This window comes from Tursiops truncatus, chromosome 3 (assembly GCF_011762595.2).
Source record: "Tursiops truncatus isolate mTurTru1 chromosome 3, mTurTru1.mat.Y, whole genome shotgun sequence".
NCBI classification, from domain to species: Eukaryota; Metazoa; Chordata; class Mammalia; order Artiodactyla; family Delphinidae; genus Tursiops; species Tursiops truncatus.
Genome location: NC_047036.1, coordinates 158,002,953 through 158,028,464, shown reverse-complemented (window position 1 = coordinate 158,028,464; position 25,512 = coordinate 158,002,953). Strand labels below are relative to the sequence as shown.

General features: G+C 50.7%; 1 protein-coding gene across 4 annotated transcripts; it reads right to left on the bottom strand.

Moving 5' to 3' along the window:
* Positions 1–728: 728 nt before the first annotated feature.
* On the bottom strand, positions 729–22,606 carry TPM4 (tropomyosin 4). Of its 4 annotated transcripts, none has more exons than XM_033853802.2 (9): positions 22,448–22,605; positions 17,288–17,413; positions 12,858–12,991; positions 10,128–10,245; positions 9,490–9,560; positions 8,263–8,338; positions 6,418–6,480; positions 6,261–6,330; positions 729–2,164 (listed from the first exon to the last, which is right to left on the bottom strand). In XM_033853802.2, the coding sequence occupies exons 1-9, from the start codon at positions 22,559–22,561 to the stop codon at positions 2,082–2,084; spliced, it is 855 nt and encodes a 284-aa protein (XP_033709693.1). In that variant the 5' UTR covers positions 22,562–22,605; the 3' UTR covers positions 729–2,081. The 4 variants fall into 4 exon arrangements, with proteins under 4 accessions (XP_033709693.1, XP_033709694.1, XP_033709695.1 ...); XM_033853804.2 differs by lacking the exon at positions 729–2,164 and adding an exon at positions 2,179–5,244 and having other exon boundaries at positions 22,448–22,606; XM_033853803.2 differs by lacking the exons at positions 17,288–17,413; positions 22,448–22,605 and adding an exon at positions 16,754–17,126.
* Between the last annotated feature and the right edge of the window lie 2,906 nt (positions 22,607–25,512).

The following is a 25,512-nucleotide window of genomic DNA, read 5'->3' as shown; positions in this document are numbered from 1 at the left end:
AGATCTTAAGGCAAACCTCAAAGCAATTCAGGTAGTGAAACTGCAGCCACCCTTGACACTTTCTTCTTTAAGTTCCTGCCATCCAGTAAGCCAAGTCTAAAGATTACTTTCCTTCAGATCACTTCTTCCTTCTTATTCCAGTCTGGCAAGCACTGTCCTGGATTAACTGAAATACCTTTCTAACTGATCTTCCTGCCTCTAGTCTACCCCACTCTAGTCCTTCCTGACAATGCATGCTAAGTGGATTTTCCTAATTTATTTCTTTTATTTATTGATTATTGATCAGTGGCTCTCCACTCCGGACCAACTTAATTTAAGTTCAGGCTCTCATCAGTGTGGACCCCGCCTACCTTCCAGCTTTCCTACTTCTTTCTTTTTTATATGTCACACAGAGAAAACCTTACCCAGCCAGGCCTTGTGCTTTCATGACTCAAGTGATAGGGACCATCTTTCCTGCTCCTATCTTGTCTATTAAAATCTTCCTCATTCTTCTAGTCTGGCTCAGGCAGGATTGGGGATAACAAAGGACAGGAGCTTTGAGTTACTAAGGCAAAGAGCTTTCACCTGTAATATAGAGATCATAATCCTTATATCAGGTAGTCATGGTAGACAGCAAATAAATAACATTTGCTGAGTTCTTGGTACAGTTATCTTTCCTTTCTATCCCATTTACATTTGTCAAACCATAATGCTGTGTATGTCCCCACACACTCTAAAATTCACACAAATTGTAGTTTATGTAAAAATTTATTTGACCAAAATGTAGAAAAAGTGATACTATTACATATGATACAGTTGCAAGAATCTAAATGAAAAGTGTGGGTTTTATTCAGTTGCACAATTTGCTAGTGTATCTCCTGGGTAGTGTGATGCTTAATAAATAGGAGTGAGGGGCAGAGGATTTGGATAAGCTAGAAGCAGGGTGATTTTTAGTCAGAATTGTAAACTTGAGTTGGCTCCCACACTGCTGGGGAATGTGGAATGTTTCAGCTCTGAGATGTTAACTGAGAAAGCAGAAATCTAACAAAGACAAAATGTGCAGCCCTGTCTACAAAATACTCCATATCCAGTTTAATCAGGAGTTTCTTGGTCTTTGATTAACTTTGTCCTGAAGAAGGAATTAAAATTCCAGATAAGTAAATCTCCAATTTGCCAGTCCCTGGAGTATAGAGGAGATGAAGTTAGGCCACTTACTTTTTCATCTTTACTTTGATGTCAGAGAGCGCCATTCTGCCCAATATTTGTTTATAGAAAAAGAGTCTTAATTATTGATGCTAGCAGTGTTTTTGATACGGCTTCTCTGAATAGGACTGAATTCTACAACATTCATTCCTGCTGAGTGGATGGCCTCATATCGGAGCAGATAAGCATGGGTCATTATTGGAATAAAACATTAGCTCCTCAGAGAACAACTTTAGAGTGAAAGAAGCATGGAGAAGAGCATATCAATCATCTATTCCGAAAACATCTGGGTAATTATTATGACTCTTTTCCAGGCATTCTCATGCTGACTGCTCAGAGGATGTTTGTTCTGCACGGTGGAGGGTGGAAAAGAGGCAGGATGATCAGGTTAACCTCTCTGGTTTATGACTTCCCATAGTAATCCCACCCCCACCCCCCTTTTTTGCTCTGGATGGAAAATCCCCACCCATTTTAATGTGACGGTCCCTGGCCTCCTATAGTGTGACCGATGGTGAATATTCTTCAGCCTTTTAAACTGACCCATGACTAGATATCGGAATCTGTGTTTCGAAAGTGTGAGGTTGTCTATTCTCCCAGGAACCAAATGCCCTCAGTCTTAAGAGAGTATGCTCAATATGAAATACCCTGCCTACCTTAGGAATAAATGCAATTTAAGGATAAAAATAGAGCTGAAAAAGCTGGTGCCATTTGAAAAAAGGAAGGAATAGATTTAACTGGTGCTCAAAGCTTCTCTGATACAAAATATTTGGTCATGTGTTCATAATTTGCTTGACATTTCCAGCAAAGCGAAGAGGCAATAACAAAAGAAACTTCTTACAAGAGAAGAGAAAGACACGGAGCTCTGGAGTTTCTTTTGGAACAAGACTCTTCTGTTTTGGTTATATACAGTTTAGTTCGTTTAGTGTCTGATCCAGTGTCTGATGTAAGCCCACATTCTCTTCTTTGGCCTGGGCAAGCTTTTCTGGTGAGAATTAAGAATGAGGGAAAAATAAATTAATAAGCATCTTTGTTAAAGGAAAAAAAAAAAAGGTCTCTAAACTCCACATTGCCAGAGTGAAAGAGCAGAGAAGGTACTCTACATTTTAATTATAGCAGAACACCGTGGACTAGCAGACACTAAATGCCAAGTTTGGGAGCCGGATAGGGTTGCAAAATAAAATACAGGTGCTCCGTTAAATTTGAATTTCAGATAGACAACGAATAAATTTTTTAACACAAGTGTATCCCAAATGTTGCTTGAGATATACTTATGCTAAAAATTTATTCATTGCCTATCTGATATTCAAATTTAACTGAGTGTCCTATATTTTAATATGATAAATCTGGCAATCCTAGAGTCAGAACACCTGGATTTAAGCCCCAGTTGGGCCAATGAAGTAAGCCATTTAACCTTTCTAGGTCTCAGTTTCCCCATCTATCAAATGGGGATAATAATACCATTGTGTGGCATGGGGGTTATTATGAGGCACAAATGAGAAATGCTTCAGAACTTATGAAATGCTACACAGATTTTAGTCTAAGATATGGATGACTTAATGCATTTTCTCCCTAGTGCTTAATTAATCCTTGAGCTTATGGTAGGGAGAGATAATCCTGTAACCATCTTTCCTTTGGAGCTTCTGGGAATGGCTGTTTAAATTCCACGCATAATTGTGTTATTGTTTCTATGTGTCCTTAGCAGTGTAGTCAAACTGCAGGTAAATGCAACATGATTGAAATTTAAGCCAGCCTATAGGTACATTATGAAGTAATTGAGGTGATGAAACAAACAAACAAAAAAAAACCCAACAAAACCCAAAAATCTAAGATGCCATCTAGGGCTGTGCATGACAGAGCATGAGAGAGAACTGGTTTGCAATGAGTGATGGCTGATAAGGACTAGGGCAAGACTTATTCAAATACCAGAGGAAAGCAAAATGCCTCATAAAATGTGATATGATCAGCTTGGAAATGTTCAGAAAGAATAAAAGTGACTGCAAAAGATGGCAGCCTTTCAACTAAAGCTACTGAACCTTTCATTTGATGTGGCACTTTTAAAAATCTAATCTAGTGACTATGATGTGGGAGGATTCTCTCAGAGGACAGTTACTTGGGCCTGTCCAGTCTGGATTAACAGAAGTAACTGAGGGCCTACTATGTGTGAACCAATTTCTCCATTACCTTATTTAATCCTCAACCACTGAGCTATCACTTTTGTTTTTGCAAAAAAGCTAAGCAGCTTGTTCAGGGTTGCACAGCTAAAATGGTAGAGCTGGGATGTAAACCCAGGTTTCCCAACTCCAAATCTCGACCTCACTTCACACCTTGCCACTTGGATTCCCTGGCATCTACTTTATCATTAGGTCTGAGGCTAACTTTCCCCTAAAGTGTTAATTGCCCTTGAGAATGGGACAGGCCCCCACGCTGTCAACAGGTAGAAGTAGATCTCCGTAGCCCTAATCACTAAATGAAGTTCCACCTAGGTGCTTAGTTATGCAGACTGACTGGATAGACAGGGCTGCGGTTATTTCCAAGGGTGGAGGCTACATATGGCTGGAAAAATCCCAGGAACAAGTATGCAGAGAGAGAAAACAAAAAACACCTACCCCTACACAGTTTAATCTTTCCAGGGGCATATGTATAGGAATATGTGAGGGGAGTGGTTTATGTAGAAGTTCAGGGTGGACAGCAGTTAGGAACAGAGAAAGGTTGGAGGTGGAAGGGCATGGGTAGTTTAGGGAAGATGTATTTTGGAGGACTGAATATAAAGAATTGTGACAGAGGTTCCCACCTAAATAAAAAATTACTGGATGAGGAATAACAAGCTATAGTGACCAAAAATTAATGATCTCACTGGAGCTTTTCATGCCATTTTCAGGTTCAAGGGGCAGTCTGGAAGACGGCTTGGACATCAAAATGTCAGTGTTTCTGGGACAATTTAAGGTGGTGGCAGCGGTGGGGTGCAGGGGAGAGCCACACAGACTATTTAAAATTTGGATTCTCTTGGGAAAACTGATGAGCTTTTGGTCACCATAGGTGTGAGCTTTCAACACCCACACGCAAATTTTATGAGCTGTCACTAAACCAAGGTTCCTGGCTCTAGTTAACTCAAGTATGAGGGGAGATAGATGTTAGCATCTCAGGCAACTTCGTTTGGAACTCAGGAAAGAATCGCCTCACTTCCTTTGTTTGGCATTCCAGCAGCTTCCATTCCCTTGCCCTGTTAATGGGATGCCCTTTAATTCCTTGTATAGTTGTTTTCTAAGGGCAGGGTATAGAGGTGAGCTTCCTCCCAGGACTGGGAACTGGAGAGGTGTTCAGTGAACAATGAAGACATAGGGAACCCCAGGCACCACTCTCCAAGTATTTCACAGAGAAAACATGAGAAAAGGAGGACTAAGGAGACCAAAATGCCATTGCCGCTATTTGAATCCACAGATGAAGCCCCATCCAAAGGTAGCCTCTTTTTAGCGATAAGCCTGCTGGTTTTTGCAAGTTCTGCTGACTCTACTAAGCTGCTCAGGAGGTTGGATGAGTCTCCATTCAACATAATTTCTATTTAAGGAAAAACTGCTATTGGCATGCAGATACAGTTAGCTAATACATTTGAGAGCTCAGGCCAAGTTGGCTTTTGTTTTTACATTGTCAGAAAAGAATCATGTGGGCATAATTTTCTTTTTGAAACGAGCTCTTCATTTGAACCACTCACTTTTGGTTGCAATCATGGTCAAGGGCCTCATAGCTATGGCTCAAAAGCGGCAAGTGGAGAAAATGAAAATGAGAGGGCATGAAGGTGAGGACTGCCTGTCTTTATTTCTGTCACACAGTCACAGACACAGCAGAAGAAGGCTTGAAAGGTCAAACCAGGAGGCAGGAAACTGGAGCTTCTAGCTTCCAGAAGCCCACAGGAGTATAGGCACCACAGTGAGAAGGCAGACTTCAGTATTGCTAGGACAGAGGGCAGCACCCCAGCCGCCTCTTAGAGAGAGGTCATGTCGTTGAGAGCATGGTCCAGCTCCTCGCTGATAGCTTTGTACTTGAGCTTCTGAGCATATAGCTCGTCTAGAGGGCGGAGGTCCCCAGGGAGAGAGTTCAGAAGAAGAGGTACAGGGTACAGAACGCGAGGGTCGGAATGGAGTGCCACACATGAGCAACGAGAGGAAGAAAAAAAAAGTGAGAAAACAAAGCATGAACTAGGAGAAAGTCGTGTCCTGTGTAACACAAAAGAGAAAGCAAAAGATCTATGGAGTGATTTCTAAGTGGTGTGAAGTTCTGCAGGGGGTTAGCCATAATGAACCTTTAAAAAGAGTGGTGACTAGAAATGGCTAGAGCTTCTCCCCACCAATCTCCCACCCCAGGTTATTTCTGACTTTCAATGATGTCATCCAGTCCAAAGGCTGTACTTTGGAATGGGGCATTTTCCCTTATATGGAAACCTCACTTCCTAAATCAAACATTGGGACACATGGTCTGAGGAATGAGTTCTGTACCCTTTCTGGGTGGGACAGGCAGTTTGGGAGATTTCGTTTGAACCCCAAGATTCTGGAAGTTCTGGGTTATTTCATGAAGAACATGGGACAGAATTTTTTTTAAAGCTGGAACTCTTCAAGAAATTCTGGGATATGTGGGCAGCAGACTCACAGACTGGAGTCTTAATTCAGGTCTCCACAGTCTCTAAATTTCCATTTTCTCATACTGTGATAAGCTTTGCACTCTCTGGGAGAGAGCTTCTGTAAAAATGCAAGGCATTTAAAAAATGCAAGGCGTGTCAGAAATGAGCAAATTAAAGGAAATTCTAAAGACTTGAAAAGAATCAGCCATATTTGGGTCTCTTTACTCACATGTGGAGCTAATTAAGCAGAAATATTTTAGTTCTTGAAAAATGGCGACCCTAGTCTGAATTTGATTTGCACTGTTCCATTCCAGGGCTCCAGACTTCCACATGTGACATCACTCTGCACTTTGCTATCCTAAAGTGGACGAAGCCCAAATCAGCCTTTCCAGATTCCCCCCAACTGTCTGGGGATGTGTCGTGTAGAGGGAGGCAGAGCAAACATAATTATATGGTAATTTCATACCTTCCAGGTCATCAATTGTCTTTTCCAGTTTTGCAACTGTTCTCTCTGCAAATTCGGCACGGGTCTCAGCCTAAGGGCAGAAGAAAGGAGTCACTATGAGTGCTTTAAGACCAGCCGCAGGAGAAACCTGAACTAGTTGGATGGAAATCACACGCACCTCTTTCAGTTTGTCAGACAGAAGTTTAATTTCTTCTTCATATTTATCCTCCTTTTCAGAATACTGTGGGAGAGACCAAAACACTGCTTTTAAAAAAGGAAGGGAAAAAAAGCACAAAGAATGCATGTTCCCTGTTCCTCGGAGAAAAGTGTGTGCTTGAAGCTATGAACCTGCCTAAGAAGTGGAGACAGGCACCTTCCCAGGCAGAAGAAATGTGTGCATAACTCAGAGAATCCGGGAGAGATCCCTCTGGATTGGTATTGATCTCAAGACCTGAGCTGACAACTCAGGATACACATGTGATGAATATGGTGCAGATGACTGCATGGAAATAGGCTACTCAAGGCCCTCCGCAGCAGCTGGCCTAACCTATGTTTCCAACCCCACTTCCCATCAGCTTCCCCAAGGTGCTGGCCACTTCCTAGCCCTATTCTGAGTGTTCTCTGGTCTCCAGCCCTTGACTACAACTGGGCCCCCCAGCATGGAATGTTCCATTCCTCATTACTATCTGTCAGAAGTTATGTTTGTCTTTCAGGGCTCGACTCAGATGAATAGTAGCAAACCTTCATTAACTGCCTGCTATGTTGCTAGATATCATCAATCCCAATTTACAGAAGAGTAAAGAGTAACAGACAGGTTAGCTAATTTGTCTAGGGTCACATGGCTACGAAGTGACCAAGCCGTGACTGGAACCTGACTCTGGAATTTGAGCTCCTGGCCAGCATCCCGCTCTACGGTCTTTTCTAACGTCACCTCCTCGTGACACCTTTCCCAACTTTGTGAAGTCCCCCTGTTGAAGCCCCACTGCACTTTGTTACTTTATCAACCCCTCTACTCAGCTAGACTTCAAGATCTTCAAGAACAGAAGCCGTACCATCACTGTAGCATCCCTCCCCGTGACCAGGGCAGCATCTGGCATACATATGTGGTCTGCATTTATTCACCACCTATCCTAGTATGAGATATACGCCAGGCACAACGCTAGGACTAATGACACAGCTCTAAACAAGACATAGTCCCTGTCCTTAAAACCTACAATCTAGCAAGGAAGGCATGCAATTAATTTTGATAGATGTGATCAACCATCATGATAGGAAAAGAAGTAGGTGGGGCTACACAGCTGAGAAACACCTAACCTAGGTGAGCAATCAGGGAGGGCCTCTCATGCAGGGGCCTAAAGGATGAATAGGGGGTTGCCAAGCAGAGAGCAAAGGGAAGGCCACCCCAGGCTGAGTGGACAGCAGGTTCAAGGTATTGAAGGTGACCCACATGGAATGTTTGTGAAACTGAAGTTCAATGCAACTGGAGGGGAGTAGGAGGAGGGAGAATGAGGAAGAGATGAGGATGCAGGGGTTGGCGGGGGGGTGGGAAGAAGGCCATGGAAGAGCGTGTACGTTGCTCCTAATGCTCTCTCCTGTAATGACTGCTTTGGGTACTGTTTCCGCTAATAAAGCCCAATTCCACCCCTGATTGCCGCTCGACCTTCTAGAAAGTATTTCTGGAGGAACCCAGGGATTCAGTTGAGAGTGAGGCTCTGTAGGCTCTGTATCTATATGATGATCCTCAGATCTACCTAAGAGGAGCCTGGCCAGGTCCCAGTCTCATTCCATCTCCACCTTCCGGGAGGTAGAGATAAAAGATGGTGCTAAGACCCCATCTTAAAAGGGGGGAAATATAGCCGCTGGACACCTCTTTCTGTAGGGGAAAACCTGGCTGCTGGGCACCAAAGCTACTGTTAGCAAATACAGGTCAGATCCCTGATACCCTAGCACGCTCCTGCGTACGTTGGGGGGAGAAAAGAAGAAAGTCCGGCAAATCACCCTCCAGCTCAAGCCAACCACCAACCTTTTCAGATGCAGCCTCTAGCGACTTCAGGTTGTTAGTGACATTCTTGAGTTCTTCTTCCAGGTCACCACATTTTCTGCCCAAAGACAAGGGATTTTTGTGTCTTATCTTACATCAGGCAATTCCCCTAAAAGAAGTTTTCAAAAGGAGGAATCGCACTTCCAGGGGCCCCCAGAAGGAATGCGGGGGGGAAAAATGTTAATGGCTTTTTCTAAGACACAGCGCTGTGTGTTTATCAAAACCCTATCATGCCAGGCAAAGGCGCGGCAGGCCGAGGAGTATTTGGAAGGTTTGTAAAGCACTCCTGGGCTCCTGCCAAGTCTGAGGCAACAGGGACTTGTGAAATCTATGACTGATGTGGTTGACTCCGGAAGGTGTTTAAGAATGAGATGGGGGCTGGGAGCAATCGGAGTTTACAGCGGACACTCCAGGAAGCAAGGTTGGAGCGGATTTTCGAAACCAGATCTCTCTCAGCACAGCAGGAATGCTCCGGGGAGCTGGATTCCTCACCCAAGTCCGAGGGGGGAGGCATTTTGGTTTTCTGGTGGGGAGCTTGCGGGGATTCCGGTCAACCTTCTCACCTTTCCCCCCAGGAATGTGTCCCAATCCAACAATGACATCAAGAACAAGGGATTTAAACACTGACATGGCACCCTGCCCTCAGTGTTTCCTTAAGAAGGCACAGGGCTTCCCTGGTGGCGCAGTGGTTGGGAGTCCACCTGCCGATGCAGGGGACACGGGTTTGTGCCCCGGTCGGGGAGGATCCCACATGCCGCGGAGCAGCTGGGCCCGTGAGCCATGGCCGCTGAGCCTGCGCGTCCGGAGCCTGTGCTCCGCAACGGGAGAGGCAGCAATAGTGAGAGGCCCGTGTACCACCAAAAAAAAAAAAAAAAAAGAAGAAGGCACAGCCTCCTGAGGGATCCTCTCTGGGAAAATGGACTTCTGGGCTTCTCTGCTCTCCCTGTCTCACTCATCTTTCCCAATACCTTTGTGGGAAGAGTCAACACGTGGGCAGCACTGCCCAGGGCAGTAAGAACAAACAGTTGCCCATCATTCTTTGTCAGCCATGGAGGCAAAGAGGAGGCACTGAGCAATGAGTCTCAGATGCCCGTCCACTTGACCAGAGGCCCTGGTCGGTATCCATTCCCAACACAACCAACTCCCTCCCAGCTCCACCCCCGCCCCGGAGCTGAGCTGGGCGCCACTCAGCCTTGCTCTGCCACTCACAGTTCAGACACCTCGGCACGCTCCTCTGCCCTCTCCAGCTCGCCCTCCAGGATGACCAACTTACGAGCTACCTGCAGAGACAGGAAGGATCGATCAAGACTGACCCCTGAGAGCCACGTCTAGTTCAATGCCCTCCCCCGTGCAGACAGCAAGGCCACGCCCAGACCATCTGCAACGCGGGGCTTTCAGCTGCTTCTCCGACTCAGACAGTCCCAGGGAAAATCTAAATTCTCTCCCTCAGACCCCGGGAAGTGAAGGAAGAGATGGGACCATGAGGGCAGGCAGAAGGAGCAACTGAGCTTTCATGGCCTGAAGACCCACGACTGGGGACCACAATTCCCCATGTTAGCCTAACACCAAGCTGCAGGACAAAAAAGGGATCTGATCACTTGGTTTCCGCATTAAGTCTAAGTCCCCACTTGTCTGAGTGTCACAGAATTTCCCAGGACTTTTGGCGTCGTGGAAGATATGGTTTCCTAGCCAAGTGGCTGTCTTAGGAAAACAGATGTGGACACAGAAGGACAGCTGAGCTGACCAAGAACTTCCTTTAGGCGGCCCCAGGGTTCTCCCTATCACAGATCCATTTCCTCCCCACTTCCTGCTGCTGCCATCTACCAGCCCCACTCACCCCAACTCACCTCCTCGTATTTGCGGTCAGCCTCCTCAGCAATATGCTTGGCCTCTTTGAGCTGCATCTCCTGAATCTCCATCTTCTCCTCATCTTTCATTGCCCGGTTTTCTATCACCTTCATTCCTCTGCAAGGAGCAAACCTCGTCATTACTTCCATACATTACCGCCTCATCACACACCTCCATGCATCTGCTCATCTAAACACTTCTCTGACATCTACCAAGAACCGTACTCCAAACAGGAAATTGTAGAGCTGCTCACGTTCACTTCATCTTTGCCAAATGCCAGGCACTAAGTGCCTCAAACTTCACAACCCCCGCCCCCAGAGTAGGTACATTATCCCCATTTCACGGAGGAAGAAACTGAGGCATAGAGAGACTCAGTTAAGCAAATAACTTGCTTAAGGTTACACAGCCAGTAAGTGGCAGAGCTGGGATTCAAACTGGTGATGTGGCTCGAGTCCACGCTCCCATCCTATAGAGTCTCTCACTAACTAGTAACAAGGGGGACTTGTACGCCAGCAGTTACCACGATGTGATCGGAGGTCTGGGCCCAGCTTGGCTGTTGGAATGATGAATTCTGCTGCAGTGAAGTGGTGTGTGTGTGTGTGTGTGTGTGTGTGTGTGTGTGTGTGTGTGAGAGAGAGAGAGAGAGAGAGAGAGAGAGAGACAAGGCACTTCCCAGAAGAAAGTCCACAAATGAACAAGGAGGGGAAAGGTATTCTTCAGTGAGACGGGGCTGTACAAGAAAGCCCCAGAGGAATGAAAGAATATGGCAGGGAGGTCAGGGTGGCTGGACCATAGGCTGCTTGAATGACACACTAAGTGTTTTATGCCAAGGGGACATGGAACCACAGGAGGGTTTCAAAAGCAGGAGTGAGTGGAAACCAGAATGATGGATGGACTGCAGTGGGAAGACCAGGTAAGAGGCAGGTACCCACAAAGTGATGGGTGAGGAAGGCCTGAACTGAAGTGGATACTGAACTGAAGTCCACTTTGGAAAGGACAGCGTCCTGGGGATGGCTGGAAGTCTCCTACAACTTTTGACCATGAAATGGAGCTCACTCTAGCCTGCACTGCTTGGGGTGGACAAGGTAAGATCAGATACTTCCAAAGAAGAGGCCAGCGCTGGATAACGTATCGACGTGTGTTGTGCCTGCCCACAGCAGAGGACCATATGCTTCTTTTCTTTTTTTTTGAATTTTTGAATCGTTTAATTTTTTTATACAGCAGGTTCTTATTGGTTATCCATTTAATACATATTAGCGTACGTGTGTCAACCCCAATCTCCCAATTCATCACACCACCCCAACCCCCACCATATACTTCTAACAAATACTTGCATTCGGACTATCACTACCATTCTCAGCTGACTATCAAAACACTGTCCATGCCTGTACCAGTCCTCAAGATCGTCAAGTTTGGAAAACCCTCTGCAGCAGTGGAGAGATCAAAGTGACTTGTCCAAGGCCACACAGTAAATGGCAGTGGCTTTTTGGAAGAACTTAAATCTAGATTCTCCATCTCCCAAGTATAAGATTCTTTCTACCTAAACAGCAGTGTCTAACAGGGGTACCATCAAAGGCCTCTGGTAACGTGATACCAATAAGTGAGGGGCTTTCCCAGGCTCTAGTGGTTTGCCTTGGGGAGGTCACAGAAGTGAGACAATCTGGCCAGGCTGGTCTGACTGTGAACAACGGTAGCAGCTAATCTAGGCCCCAGGCACAGCCATGAGCAACTTGTGACTGGATCCTTCACACTTCCTTGAGACTGCCCTGAGCGGCCACCCTCTCCCTCTATTAAGTGGCTGAAGCAGAGATCTGTGCCCTGGGTAGGACTATTCCACTGCACGGGAAGAAATTTCCCACTTGGGCAGCTCGAAAAGTCAATCTCCAAGATTCCCCGGTTGGTTCTGCTTCTCCAGGGTATGGTCACAACAGTACAATCGGGAATGAACCCTTGGGAGGAGTATATACCAGAAAACTATGGTGGATGGGTCCGGTGAGAATTCTGTTGTGAAGATGTGGCAGATACACGAGGCCCAATGGGCCAGCCCACACCATGACCACACAAGGAACCCATTTACCACCACACAGAGACAGCTGCTTCTGTGAATTACACAATCTGCCCTCAGTCCTCCAGAGCCTGCGCCAAGGCGTGCCAGAGAACTTGCCCACTCTGGAGGACACAGTACCCTTCTGGAGGCAGCGTAGCTCTGTCAGTGGCAAATATATTAATGGGACTGGTTCGTGCATGTCCCTGACACACAGCTGTCCAGTAGCCCAAAGCCTGAAGCACTGCCAGCGAACATCTATGTAGATGGCCTATTCCAAATTTTCATCCCCCGCCTTCTCACATCACCCTGGAAACTGATGTCTTGAGAACACTGATGACGAGACGCACAGCGACTTTCAGGGAGAATGTGAGAAGCAGCGTTCTGCAAACTGATTGCCAGTGACAGTTGCAGCTGCAATCTTATATGTGTCCATTTTTTGCCTTCTTCTGCCTGTTGTTCGTTTTCCTTTGGAGCCACCACATCAAATGCCCCTACCTACAGCATGATGGTTTACAAGGCGTTGCACCTACGTACACACCATACGCATTTGTACGTATGTGCACACGTGCAGGTCTGTGTGATCTCATTTACTCTCACCCCAGCTCTGGCAGGTCCGCTCTACAACACGATCCCCGTTTCCCAGAAGCAAGCGCTAATGCCACTGGGTTCAAAGCGTCCTTACCTCTCACTCTCATCTGCAGCCTTTTCTGCCTCCTCCAGCTTCTGCAGGGCTGTGGCCAGTCGTTCCTGAGCCCTGTCCAACTCCTCCTCAACGAGCTGGATGCGTCGATTGAGAGCTGCCACATCACCTTCAGCCTAGGGAGGTCAGAGGTGCAGCCAGGTTAAGAAGGAAACGGGTCAGCTAGCAGCAGGAGCCCTCCACTCACACAGTGCCCTTTCCCCCAGCTAACCCGCTTCCCCTGCCAAAGCCCACCCAGGAATCCAGGTGATAAGGAGTTCACACTCTGTCTCATCTGGAGAATGTGAATTTTCCATATGATCTTTCCCCCAAATGTCAGCAAACATCTACCACAATAGGACAGTCTGTCAAGTCAATACAGGAGAGAGAGATAAGTAAGCTGTATGTTCCAAGAGGACGGTGCTGGCCTCTCCGTGGTATTGCTAGAGAGCAAGGCCACCAGTGGCCAGCTCACCCTGTCACATAAGGTCTGCTCCCAGCCACCTGAATGGCAAGACAAATGCAAGAATCTGGACGCCTCAGTTACATGTTGGCCATACAGCTGGGAGGGAGGCTGGGGGCGGCCCAGTTGGAACGCCGTCCTTAACCAAGCCTGGCTGAGAGATGTTGGGACAAAAAGATACAAGAAAGGAAAGGAAAGAAAACTTGGTTACAGGCATGGGAGGGATGTCAGAATGTTGTTAGTGGCTTTTCAAGATGTTTTCACCTACAAGGAAGGGAATATGGTGGCGTGCATAAAAGCAAGAACTCCAGGATCACAGTGTGCTGGGTCAGAATCCCCGCTCTGCCAGTTTATAGCCACGTGGCATTGGGCAGGTCGTTTCACGGCTTGCTCTGAGCCTCCCTATCCCAGGGCCTGCTTGCTTCGCGCCTCTGTGGGGACTGTAAAGGAAGGGTATGGCATTGCACCTGGCGTGTGGGAAGTCCCACAAAGTGCAGTTCTTACTGCCACGGTTTCACCTCATTTAATCCTCACGTATCTCACCCATTTTACAGCTGGGGAAATTGAGAGATCCAGTGAGGCGAAGTAGTTTGGTTCAGTGTCACAGAGCTGGTAGGGAACGGCTTCTTGAGCCCCAGCCCAGGGTTCTTCCCTCGCCGAACCTGTGCTCTGAGTCCTGCAGGGGCTTCGAGGCCACACACTTAGGAATATTGCAAATTGGTAAAATGGAGCTCAACCGACGGGAGAAATATAAAGCTACCCTGGCTTCTTCATAACAAGACGAGAATCTCCGAACTGGGGAAGGCTGTAAAAATCCGTGGAGTAATAGAATAAGGCCAGAGTTGCTGAAAAGCACAGAGTCAGGAAACTTTTCTTAGCTCCGGAGTCCTAGCAGCAGGGGGAGCAGAAGCTCCCACAGGTGTTTTTGATTGCAACTTCCTCTGCAACATCAGTTTGGGGAATCCATTTAAACCACTGATGAACTATTTTAAGAAATGTCACCCACTCGTTCCAACGAGTGGGTGCTTTTTATTCTTTTTAAATGAGATGAATCTTAACTCCTTCAGCAACTGGGGCAGGAACTGACTTCCCCCCAACCCCGTGTTTTTTAGTACGCTCACAAAATGGTGCAACCAACACCATTATCTAATTCCAAACGTTTTGTCACCCCGAAAAGAACCCTCATACCCGTTAGTAGTCAAGGAACGGACGTTTTAGATCATGCAGAGGTGCTTGATTCACGAGTAGTCTTAAAAAAAAACAAAACACTGCCTCTTTACGTGGGGGATTCTGAATCCCGACAACCAAGCTTTGGGCACATTTTCAACTATCTGGAATCGAGACAGTTCTGAGATACATTCATATATGTACATACATACATACATACATATGTATTTTTGAAAAACTGCTAGTCACTGCTAGTCATTTTCGGTTCCACCCCTTCCTGCAATCAAAGCTTCTACACGCTACAAAGGATTTCCCTTATAAGGTAAAAGAGGCTTGCTAGATACATGTGGCAAAGGAACAGGAAGATGTCGGTTAATCACACAAAAATCTAAACGAAACCAGCTGTTGGGAGGCAGACCCAGAAGTCTGCCACACGCCGGCTCTTGGCTTTCTCTACAAGAGACTGAAAAAGTGCCCCCCCTTCCCCCCTGGGCTCAATTCCTTTTGCCCAGGAACCTTCTTAAGGCTTTTCCCCTTTCCTGATCAAGAGAAGCATGCCTTGAAAAGTGAACTTTTTAAGAAGTTCGAAACTTTCCAAAAACATCTCTCCTCCCATATTGGACTGTCCCGCTCCTGAGTCTTGGCTCACGGCTGAGGGCCATTTTTAAGCATAAGTAATTGTCCTCCAGAGATGACTTGGGATGAGATCAGAGGGAGGGTTATGCCGGTTACGTGTGCGAAAGAGGCCAAACTGGCTACTGTTGGAGGCTTACACCAGGTTTCTGAGGCCTCTTCACGCCAGAGCAGCCCTTACAGGATTAAATGCTTTGACTCTGGCCAGCGGAGAAACAACAGTCTGGGGGGCTCTTCCCCAGACCTGTCAGTACACATGGCAGCTCCATCTGGTTGGGCACTTTTTCCACTTTTGGGGTACCCACCCTGAGTCCCAGCACTCCAGCTTTCAGGGACCCTGGGCTTCCACCCTCTCCCCCAACTTTCTTTCCTCTGAATCTTTGCACAGTCTCTTGTCCCGGAAAACTCTTATTTATTCTATAAGACTGTTCAACCTCCATTTTGAAGCCTACCCCACTGGTTCTCTACTTCTGTCATGCTCCCATAACAGTACGCAGACACACCCCGCCCACAATGTTAATCAGCCTATTTGTCTGACTCTCCTTGCCCCCCCCCCCCACTAGGCTGTGAGCTCCTCTAGGGGTAGAACGAGGGGAGAAAAAAGTCCAGTAACAGAGCTCCTACTATATGCCAGTTGCCATGTAGGGAGGTTTTACTCCTGAGACCCTCCCAACTATCCTTGGGGTCAGCATTATTGTCATCCCTACTTTGTAGATGGAGACACGCTCCTAGCAGTTAAGTACACCAATACAGACCTCTCTCCAGCCCCACTGGTGGCCACCACCTGTCCCGTCCCAAGGGGCAATCAGGGGGCGGAGAGGGGGCGGTGAGGCCCCCTCCTCATTCAGCCCCATTATCTGCCTCAAGCCCCGCAACTTGCAGCGGCCGCACACAAAACGATCTTGGGTCGGGGGCCCCATGCTAACATTCCAAGGGTCTTCTAGAGGAAGGCGGGTTCCGCGGCCCGCGTTCCCACAGGGACCAGCTGGGGAGGGAAAGGCCCGCGGCTCGGGACTGAACTTCCGCCCCAAGTCTGGAGCAGACACGTCGCCGCCGCGCCCCTGGGAACAGCTGGGAAAGTTCGGCAGGAACCGGGAAGCCTCGGAAGAGGCGAGAAAGTGCGACGCCCCCAGCTCCACTCCCGGTTTCGGCCTGTCCAACCCTAGACAATGGAAGTTCAACGTTTTCACTCTCACTTCCCGCTCCTAGGTGGAGCAGCAGCTCCCCGCCCTCCCCCGCCCGGACCCCGGCGCCAGCGGCGAGTCGGAAGGCAGCAGGGTGCCCCCTACCCCCTCTCCCTACTCCAGGATCGCGTACACCCCCCCGCTCCGCCCCATCCCCCCATTTCCCGCTCGGCCGGCCCCGCCCGACCCGGATGCGGCGCCCCCTCCCCCGTCCCAGGCTAGGGAAGGAGGATGGCGATGGAGGAACGGGTCTCAGCAGAGGGTCCCAGGTTGCGGGTCCGCGATCGGGAGCGCCGGGGCCCGAGGGTGCAAAGGTGGGATAATGGGGGCGATGATGGGGGGCGACAGCGGCGGGCGCGCAGGGAGCGCGGGAAGCGGGCGGCGCCGGGATAAGGGAAGAAAGGAGGGCGCGCCGCAGCCGGGGGTGCAGGAGCCGGCGCGCAGGCTCTCACTTTCTCTCGCCGCTCGCGCTCGCCGTCCAGCTCCCGCTGCAGGCCCTGCGCGCGGTCCTCCGCCTCATCCGCCTGCTGCTGCAGGGCCTGGATCTTGCGTTTCACCGCCTCCAGGGAGTTGAGGCCAGCCATGGCGCGGAGGCGCACGCAGCGGGCGGCGGGCAGCGGCGGGCGCTCGTCTCGGCTCGGCTCCGGCGAGAGCTGCAGCAGCCGCGCCCCGGCCCCAGAGCCTTTGCCTGCGCCAGGGCCGCCCCCGCCTCTCTCCGCCCCCGGCCCGGCCGCTGTCGGGGCGATGAGGTCACCCGGCCGGGCAGCCGACGTCAGCACCGCTGGGGGAGGGCCTGACGTCGGCACCGCTGGCCGCAGCTGCTGGAAAGTGCCCTCTTTCGGGACTTATTTGGAGAAAGCGCCGGGAGGCACCGCCTTCTCCTCTTCCTCTTCCTCCTCCTCCTCTTCCTCCAGCGCTTCCCGCCCGCCCGGCCCCGGGGCTCCTGTCCGGCCCTGCCACGGGCGCCCCCATTACTGGGCACGTACGTCGGAGGCTTTCTTCTCCGTCAGCTCCAGCTTCTCCTGCGCGTCCTTCAGGTCCTCGGAGTATTTGTCCAGCTCATCCTCCGTCCCCTTCAGCTTCTTCTGGAGGTGCGTCAGCTCCTCCTCTACCTGGGGACAGATAGGGGGACGCATCAGCCTGGGGGCCACGTCCTCGCGGCGCAGGGGCGTCCCCCGCATTCATAGGAGTCCAGGTTTCCTCATCTGTAAAACAGGGGTAACAATGTTACGCACCACTCAATAAACGCACCACTCATACCTGTTAATATGACTTTCACATCCTTTCCTTATCCTGGGACCAGCTGTGCTTATCTTTTTTTGGAGTCCCCCAATACTCTTGCAGAATGGATCACAGCTTTTGGGAAACAAGTCCCGACAAGTTTCCTACAAACACGCGTTCAATTTTGCAGCCTCCTCAGGGGAGTCTCATACTCTGGGCCTGGACCATCCCTCTACCCTCAGCCTTCCCAACACTGGCAGCAGAGGATCTTCCTAAGTATGTTTACCCTCCCTCTGTCTAGAACCTGCCATGGTTCCCTATTGCCCAAGAGAGTGGTTCTCACAAAATACCCTGAAGGATTGACAGGCTCAATCCCCGCCCCCGCCCCCCACTCCTGGACTTTGGGGGCTTACTAGAAGAGAGCTACTCCTTAAAGATCACTTTCCTGGAAGGCTCAGGTTAAATCTCTTAAATTCTTGCAATCTGGCTTGTGTTCGTTTTAATAAAAGTGTCTCCTGCATTCCCCACATTTTCAGTCCTCTTTTGTTTATCCCAAGAGTCTTGCCAGCCTCCTGGCACCCCCAGTTTGAGAAGGTCAGGTCTGTGGGATACAAACCACAGACCCCTTCACCTCTCCATCACCCCCCACCACACCAGTCAAGGGTCAGCTCAGAAAGCTTTCTCAGCACCCTCCCTCCCTCCCTCTGTGCGCCTCCCTCCCCTGCAGTAACTCTAGGCTGGGGTGGTCAGTCCAGATCAGGCTTTGATCTGATTTTATGTCTCAGGTGGTTTGACCCCTGGTCCTGTTCATGCTCCCAACGTGGGCAGGCAGCCCCCATGGGCCCTGCATCCTCCTCCTCCTCACAGCAGGAAGCCCAGAGAGGTGGAGTGACTTTCCACGGATCACACAGAACAGGATTTGAACCCACATCTGAACAGGCCCTCGTAACAGGCCTGCTTTTCTGCATCCCTCCCTAACTTGCTCATGTTCACGCCTGAGACAATGTGCAAGATGTGCCAGGTTCTCTGTGTGTGTGTGTGTGTGTGTGTGCGCGCGCGTGCACACGTGCATGTGTGCAAATTCTTAAAAGGGCTGCTATCCCAATCTCCCACCCAGCCTCCCATTTCCAGGGCTACTGAGTGTCCTACCGCTGAGCTGGGGAATGGAAAAGAGGGTGGGAGATCAGAGGAGGAGGAGAGTGGCTGCAGCTCCCGCAGCTCCCGCCTAAGACAGGGTCCACCGACCCTGACTTGACCTCTAGGCAAGGAGCCCGGAAGCCTGACTCCAAATCCCAGTTGTATGACCCCGTCCCCTTTTCTGGCCTCAGTCTCTTCATCTGCAAAATGGAAGCCTTGACGTGGTGGTCTCTGAGCGCCCTGGCTACTGCTTTTGAACTTCCACTTTCACTGAGAAAATGAGCCAGTTTCCTTAAAGACAGGTCAGCCTGACTCAGCGTCCACCTGACTTCCTTCCAGATCTGTGTGGTAGAGCATTTCCTAGGTGCCAACTGTGTGCCAGGCACAACGCTCTTTTAACATGAAAAAGTGAGGGCAGGTTCTGCAGCGTCGGGCTCATTTGGGTGTCAAGATTGTTTTTGACGACTTTTTCTGGCAAAGTTTGGACAACAAGGAGTGGGGACTGTGATAAGGGAGGCAGAGTCCTATGAAGCAGTTAGAATGTGCCAGACACATTACAAATACCGTCCCCCTGAAGCCTCGTGTCACAGAAGGGTAAACTGAGTCCCTAAACAAGAAAGGGACCTGCCCAACGCCGTACGGATAGGGCACTGGAACCCTTGTCAGACTGATTCCAAAACTGGTAGGCTATACTGTGCCCACTGCCCATCACGCCCTCCTCCCACTGACCCTCCACACCCAGCCCCCTCCCCTGGGTGGCCTGCACTGCTGCCCTGGGCCCCCAGTCCCTGTCCCACCCTCTCGCCCAACCCTGACCCCTGAGGCAGGGGGTGCCCTCCGTGTTTGGTTCTGTCTCCCCCAGCCTGGGGCTCCTTGCGAGACAGGCCTGGGGCTGAGGTCAGTCTGGGCTCCAGCATCACCCAATATGGGACTGGGCCTGATGTTCGCCACAGAACCCCGGGGGAAGTTTGCAGAATGAATCAATGACACAACTGCAAACCCCTCAGTGGTTGGAGCTGAGTCTGAAAAATAAATAAAGTGGACACAGATCGGGTTCCTTTCCCTCTGTCCGAATTCCACACACAAAGTGTGTACGGGTGCGTGGTGCCTTGCCGGGGTTGGGGCGGGGGGGGCGCTGAGCCTTGCACTGACTCTGCAAGGTCTCCCTCAAGTTGCTTCCTTCTTGGGGCCTAGTTTCCCTGCCTGTAAAACTTTGGCCAGGAGGGTCATGGGCTGCGTACCATAGTCCCGGCAAATGGGGCCTTTGGGCAGGGCTGAGGCAGGATGTGGGGTCAAAGGCCAGTTGGGGCGGATGTCGCTGCCCTGGGAGGGGAGCGGGCAGGATGTGGGCAGGCTGGGCCTCCTGGTCCCATTTCCATACTGGAGAGAGAGGGCTTGGAATTGGGACTTTACTGCAGGTTCCCTGAGGGTCAGGCTGGCCTAAGACCCATGCTCTCTGGCCTCCTGAAGCATAAGGCAGTCCAGATAAATTGAGTCTTTCACCATCTCCCGCCTTTGCCCCAGGCAGAAATGGCCATCTGCGCTATGGGGCTCAGACTTCTGCTTTGGACCTCTGGAATCTTGGGTGCCCTGCCATCAGAAGGCGTTGTTTGCCCCCATTTCTCAGATAAGAGCACTGAGGGCTCAGAGAGGGGCAGCAATGTGCCCTGAGTTACAGAGCTAGGAGATGATCCGGCCTGGATTTGAGCACAAGTCCACCCCAGTGGGCAGCTTTGTGGAAAAAAAGAGAACAGAATGAAAATCCAGCTGGAGACCAGAGAACCTGTCCCTGCCTCCTTGGCCGTGCAGCTGGCTGGATGCTTTGAGGAGCCTTCCCTTTTGAACTTGTGTGCACCTTGGTAGAGTGTGCTCTATCAGTCACTCACACCTTAGTGAAAATTAGAGCCATAGAATTGCTTTTTTTCTGAATTCCTAGCTAAGCCCCTCTTGGTAAGGGCTAAATGATGGATGGAAGCCGGCAGCTCAGGGCCAGCCCAGGATGGGTGTTTGTGTTTGCCAGGGAGGGAGGAGGAGAGTTTATGGCAGGGAGAACTGGGGTGGGGCTGTCCTGTGCGGATGTGTCACAGGCGCCTAGGGCAGCCCCAGGACACTGGGGGATGGGGAGGCCCAAAGGGGAGGTAGGGCAGGGCGGGAAAGAATCCTGGGTTTATTGAGCGCTTACACTGTGCCGGGTCCCAGGCCAAGGGCTCCACCTGCCTAGTCACCCCTCGTCCTCCCATGGTGGTGAGGAAGGCATCACTTTCACTTCCCCATTTCACACAAGTAGCCACCGAGGCACAGAGAGGTGAAGGTGTTTGCTCCAGGGTGCTCAGTGACTAAGCTGTGAGCAAGGCCAGCCTGAGTTCAGAGCCCGCACTTTTACCTGCTGAGCTGGCCTGACGCCTGGGATGGGCAGGGCTGGGCCCTTGGTGGTACCGTCCTAAGCGCCTCCTGGGGCTGGTTCGAGACCCTGACGCTCCTGAGGGCTTGGCAGTTGACCCCAAGGGTGCAGATGAGCCGTGGGGGGCAGGGCACTGTGGGAGGGCTCAGGACCCCCTTCCCTCCTCTCCCTGGCGGCTCTGGCCACCCAGACACAGACAGCTGACTTCTGCTGTGTCCCAAGCCACGGCCTTGGGATGGCCCAGCCCAGGACACTTCCATTAGCTCTCTGATGTGTCCCGGCTGCCTGGGCCTCCCGGGAACCTTGTCCCCAAAGCTCTGGGTCTGGGGCCTCTGCCTTCCACAGGTATCCCCGCCTTCCCCTGCCAGGCTCACAGCAAGGGCTCCCCAGATACACAGAGACACATTGAGATTCTCAGGTTCACCCTCAAATCTCTACCCGCCCTAGTCCCCCAGCCCCTCACTCAGCTGCCCCTGCAGTTGGTCACAGCCGGCCCCACCATGCACCCACACTTGGCCACTCTCCTCGGACTGTCACGCACAGTCACACCTGAGTGTGCTCTGACACGGGCACCGGGTCACCCACACTGACACAGGTACCCCAACAGGCACACACATACCCTGACACACACGCACGCACGCCAGCCCAAACACACAGTCACCTTAACACACACACACACACACACACACACACACACACTCACCCTGACACCCGCACATTCCATTAATGTCATGTCAACTTTTGCCCAAGCACACACACAGCCAGCCTCTCCCCCATACACCCAAACCCCTGCTGATACCACCACCAACACACGCAGACTCACAAACATAGCCGTACTCTTCCACACCCACTTTCCAACAATTGCACGCACAGGCTTCCCTCTGCACACACATTCTTAGTCACCTTCACCCCTCCAGAGAGCTGAAACACACACACAACACATGTGAACACACAAATGCTCACACACACACAAATACCTTTCAGACACACAGCATCCCCAAACCACCCCCTCTAGGATACCCCCCAACACTGATGCCTTCACCCCAACACACATCCGCACACCCTCACATTTGCACACACACAACCAGCCCACACAAACACCCCTCTCTTCCTCACACGCTTTCTTAGTCTCTCTCTCTCTCTCATTCGCGTTGCTCCCACTGGCTTTGTCGGGAGTGGGTCCAGTTGGCCCCCTCTCTCCCAGCCCAGAGACCTCTCCAGGGAAGACGAAGCAGCACTCTTTCTCAGCCGGAGCATCACCCCCTATGTCTCCCCCAACCTCCGAGTACTAAGATTTCCCAGACCCCCACCGTCGGCCCCAGAAGCTCGCCAGCTCAGAGAGGGTGCTGGGCTGCCCGGCGCAGCCCAGCAGAGGCACGTCCGTCACCTGCTTGCACTTCTCCTCTGCAGCTTTCTTGTCCGACTCCGCCTGCTCGGCCCGGTCGATGGCGTTCTCCTTGTCCAGCTTCAGCATCTGCATCTTCTTCTTGATGGCCTCCATGGCTGGGCAGTCGGGGGGCGAAGGCGCAGGAAGGGCTGCGGGATCAAGTGAGCGGCGAGGGCGGTGGAGAGGCCCTTATAGGCTCCCCAGGGTGCGCCACCCTGCTCCGGGGCGAGTCTTGGAGGAGGCCCAAGCTCAGGCCGGCTGGGCCAGCCACCACTCGCTTGCTTGTTCAGGAGGACTTGGCCAGCTCACCAGCCTCCCCACAGCCCTCGCCTTATTTGGGTCTAGGATTTTCTCAAAGGAAAAAAAAAAAAAAAAGGCCCGACCCGTTTCCGTTTTTAACCTGGTGACACAGGTCCCGCGTGCGCGAGCAGGAACGGCGCCGGCCCAGGAGGATGAGGGCGGCCTGCCGGCTGGTCTGTTTCCCCATCTGTGCTTGGGTGGGCTGAAGAGGGCTTGTGGGGGGGTGCAGAGTAGGGGTGTGGTGCGGTGACGGGGCTCCTGTCCTCCCTTCTTCTCCCCTCTGGGTCCCTCCAGGTATTGGGGGGTCAGGACCCCATCCCATCTGCTACCACCCCTGGGGGACTCCCTGGATTACTCCCACCTGTCTGACCAGTCTCTGTCTCATCATCTCCCTCTCTCTTTCAGTGACTGTCTCTGTCTCTCTCTATCTCTTTTGTCTCTGTGTCTCTCTCCATCTCTTTTTTGTTTCTGCGTCTCTCTCCATCTCTCTGTCTCTTTGTGTCTGTCTCCATTTCCCTCTCTCTGTCTCCCCGTCTCTTATGGTCTTTTTCTCTCAGACTTTTTCTGTATCCTTTTCTCTGTATCTCTCTCTCTCTCTCTATCTCCTCCTCTATGTCTCTGTCTCTCTCCGTCATCTCACCTGCCCCTGTGGATCCGGCCCACAGGGGCGAGATGGACCCGGGCTGTCTTTCTTTCGGAAACTCTGGGAGGCCAAGGCGGGCCCAGACCAGACCCTTGATGCCTTCCTTAGATCCTGCCCCCTCCCTCTCCCACTCCGAATCTGGCTCCGGCTCCCCAGCACCGGCAGGAACAGGAGGCGGCTTAGCTTCTCACTCAAGACTCCTGTTCACCCCCACCCCCAGCTCTCCCCACACTCAGCTCAGCTCCTTCCACTGCTTTCCAGGCAGGGCTGCCATTTCCCCTCTTCCAGGCCTTTGCATGTTCGGTCCCCTCTGCCTGTTTTGCCTTCCCTCCAGCAACTGGAGCAGGGACTCACTGCCTTCAGAAAGATGTATTCAAAAAAAAGAGGGCTTCCCTGGTGACGCAGTGGTTGGGAGTCCGCCTGCCGATGCAGGGGACGCGGGTTCGTGCCCCTGTCTGGGAGGATCCCACGTGCCGCGGAGCGGCTGGACCCGTGAGCCATGGCCACTGAGCCTGCGCGTCCGGAGCCTGTGCTCCGCAATGGGAGAGGCCACAACAGTGAGAGGTCTGCGTACGGCAAAAAAAAAAAAAAAAAAAAAAAGAAAGAAAGATGTATTCACTCATTCATTCACTTGAGAAACACAGAATATCTCTCACGTGCTGAGCCCCAGAAGCACAGGCTTGGAATGTGGGAGCCATTACTATTATTGTTATTATTTGATCATCTGTTTTGGACCATCAGCAGCTTTGGGGCAGGCCTGTGCCTGGGTCTTATCTGTGGTGCCCTGAATGCACCCACCCCCCAGAGGATCAGAAAGTCCTTGTAAATTAAAATGAACAATTCGCTCTATACACTCACACACTCTCTCACACACAGACCCATCTCTCTAACTAGGAAACTTCTATTCATCCTTCAAAGCTCAGATCAGATGCCTCCCTCCTCCAAGAAACCCTCTTGGACTCCTAGACAGAGCCCCAGACCTAGCCCTGCATCCAGACTTCTATGTGGTATACACGATGGAATATTACTCCGCCATAGAAAGGAATGACACTGGGTCATTTGTAGAGACATGGATGGACCTAGAGAGTGTCATATAGAGTGAAGTAAGTCAGAAAGAGAAAAACGAGTATCGTATATTAACACATATATGTGGAATCTAGAAAAATGGTACAGATGACTTTATTTGCAAAGCAGAAATAGAGACACAGACATGGATAACAAACATATGGACACCAAGGGGGAGAGGGGTGGCGTGGGAGGAATTGGGAGATTGGGATTGACACATATACATTATCGATACTATGTGTAAAATAGACAACTGATGGGAACATACTGTATAGCACAGGAAACTCTACCTAATGCACTCTGGCGTTCTAAATGGGAGCGAAATCCAAAAGGGAGGGGCTGTATGTTTAGGTCTGGTGGATTCATTTTGCTGTGCAGTAGAAGTTAACACAACATTGTAAAGCAACTATACGCCAATAAAAATTAATTAATTTAAAAAAATCCCAGACCTATAAAAAAAAAAAAAGACTTCTATGTGGTATGGAGTGCAGGTAGTGAGGCTTCTGTGTTTCCTGCCTGAGGCCGCAGAGGGAGTGAGATAAAGGGACTGGGCAGTGGGCAGCGCTGCTGGAGAGTATGAGGGGTGAGATCTAGAGTTCCCAGCACCTCTCTGCCCCCTCCTGATTCCTTCACTGTCCCTTAAGCCAGCTTCCTTTTCTCTGTCATGGTGAGAACACCTCCCCTGCACCCCCGCCCCCAGCCCCATACTCCAAGGATACTGGTTTCTCCCCGTGTTCAGGAGCTAAGAAAGCTCAACCTAGACTCCTCCCCAGCTCAGTTCTCCGTCCGCCTTCCTCATCTCACCCCCGCCCCATGCCCTGGCTGTGCAGACTCTTTCCTCTTATGATAAAAGTAGGGTGTCATAATTGCATCTTGAAGAATGTCAGTGATGATTAAAGGACACTAGGTAGATCATGGAATACTGTTCATTGATCAAGTACCACGTGAGGGACACCACACTGAGCACTGGACACGCAGCATCTCACTTAAGCCTCCCTGAACCCTAAGAGGTAGTGGACTGTTTTTATTCTCATTTTATAGAAAAGGAACCTGAGGC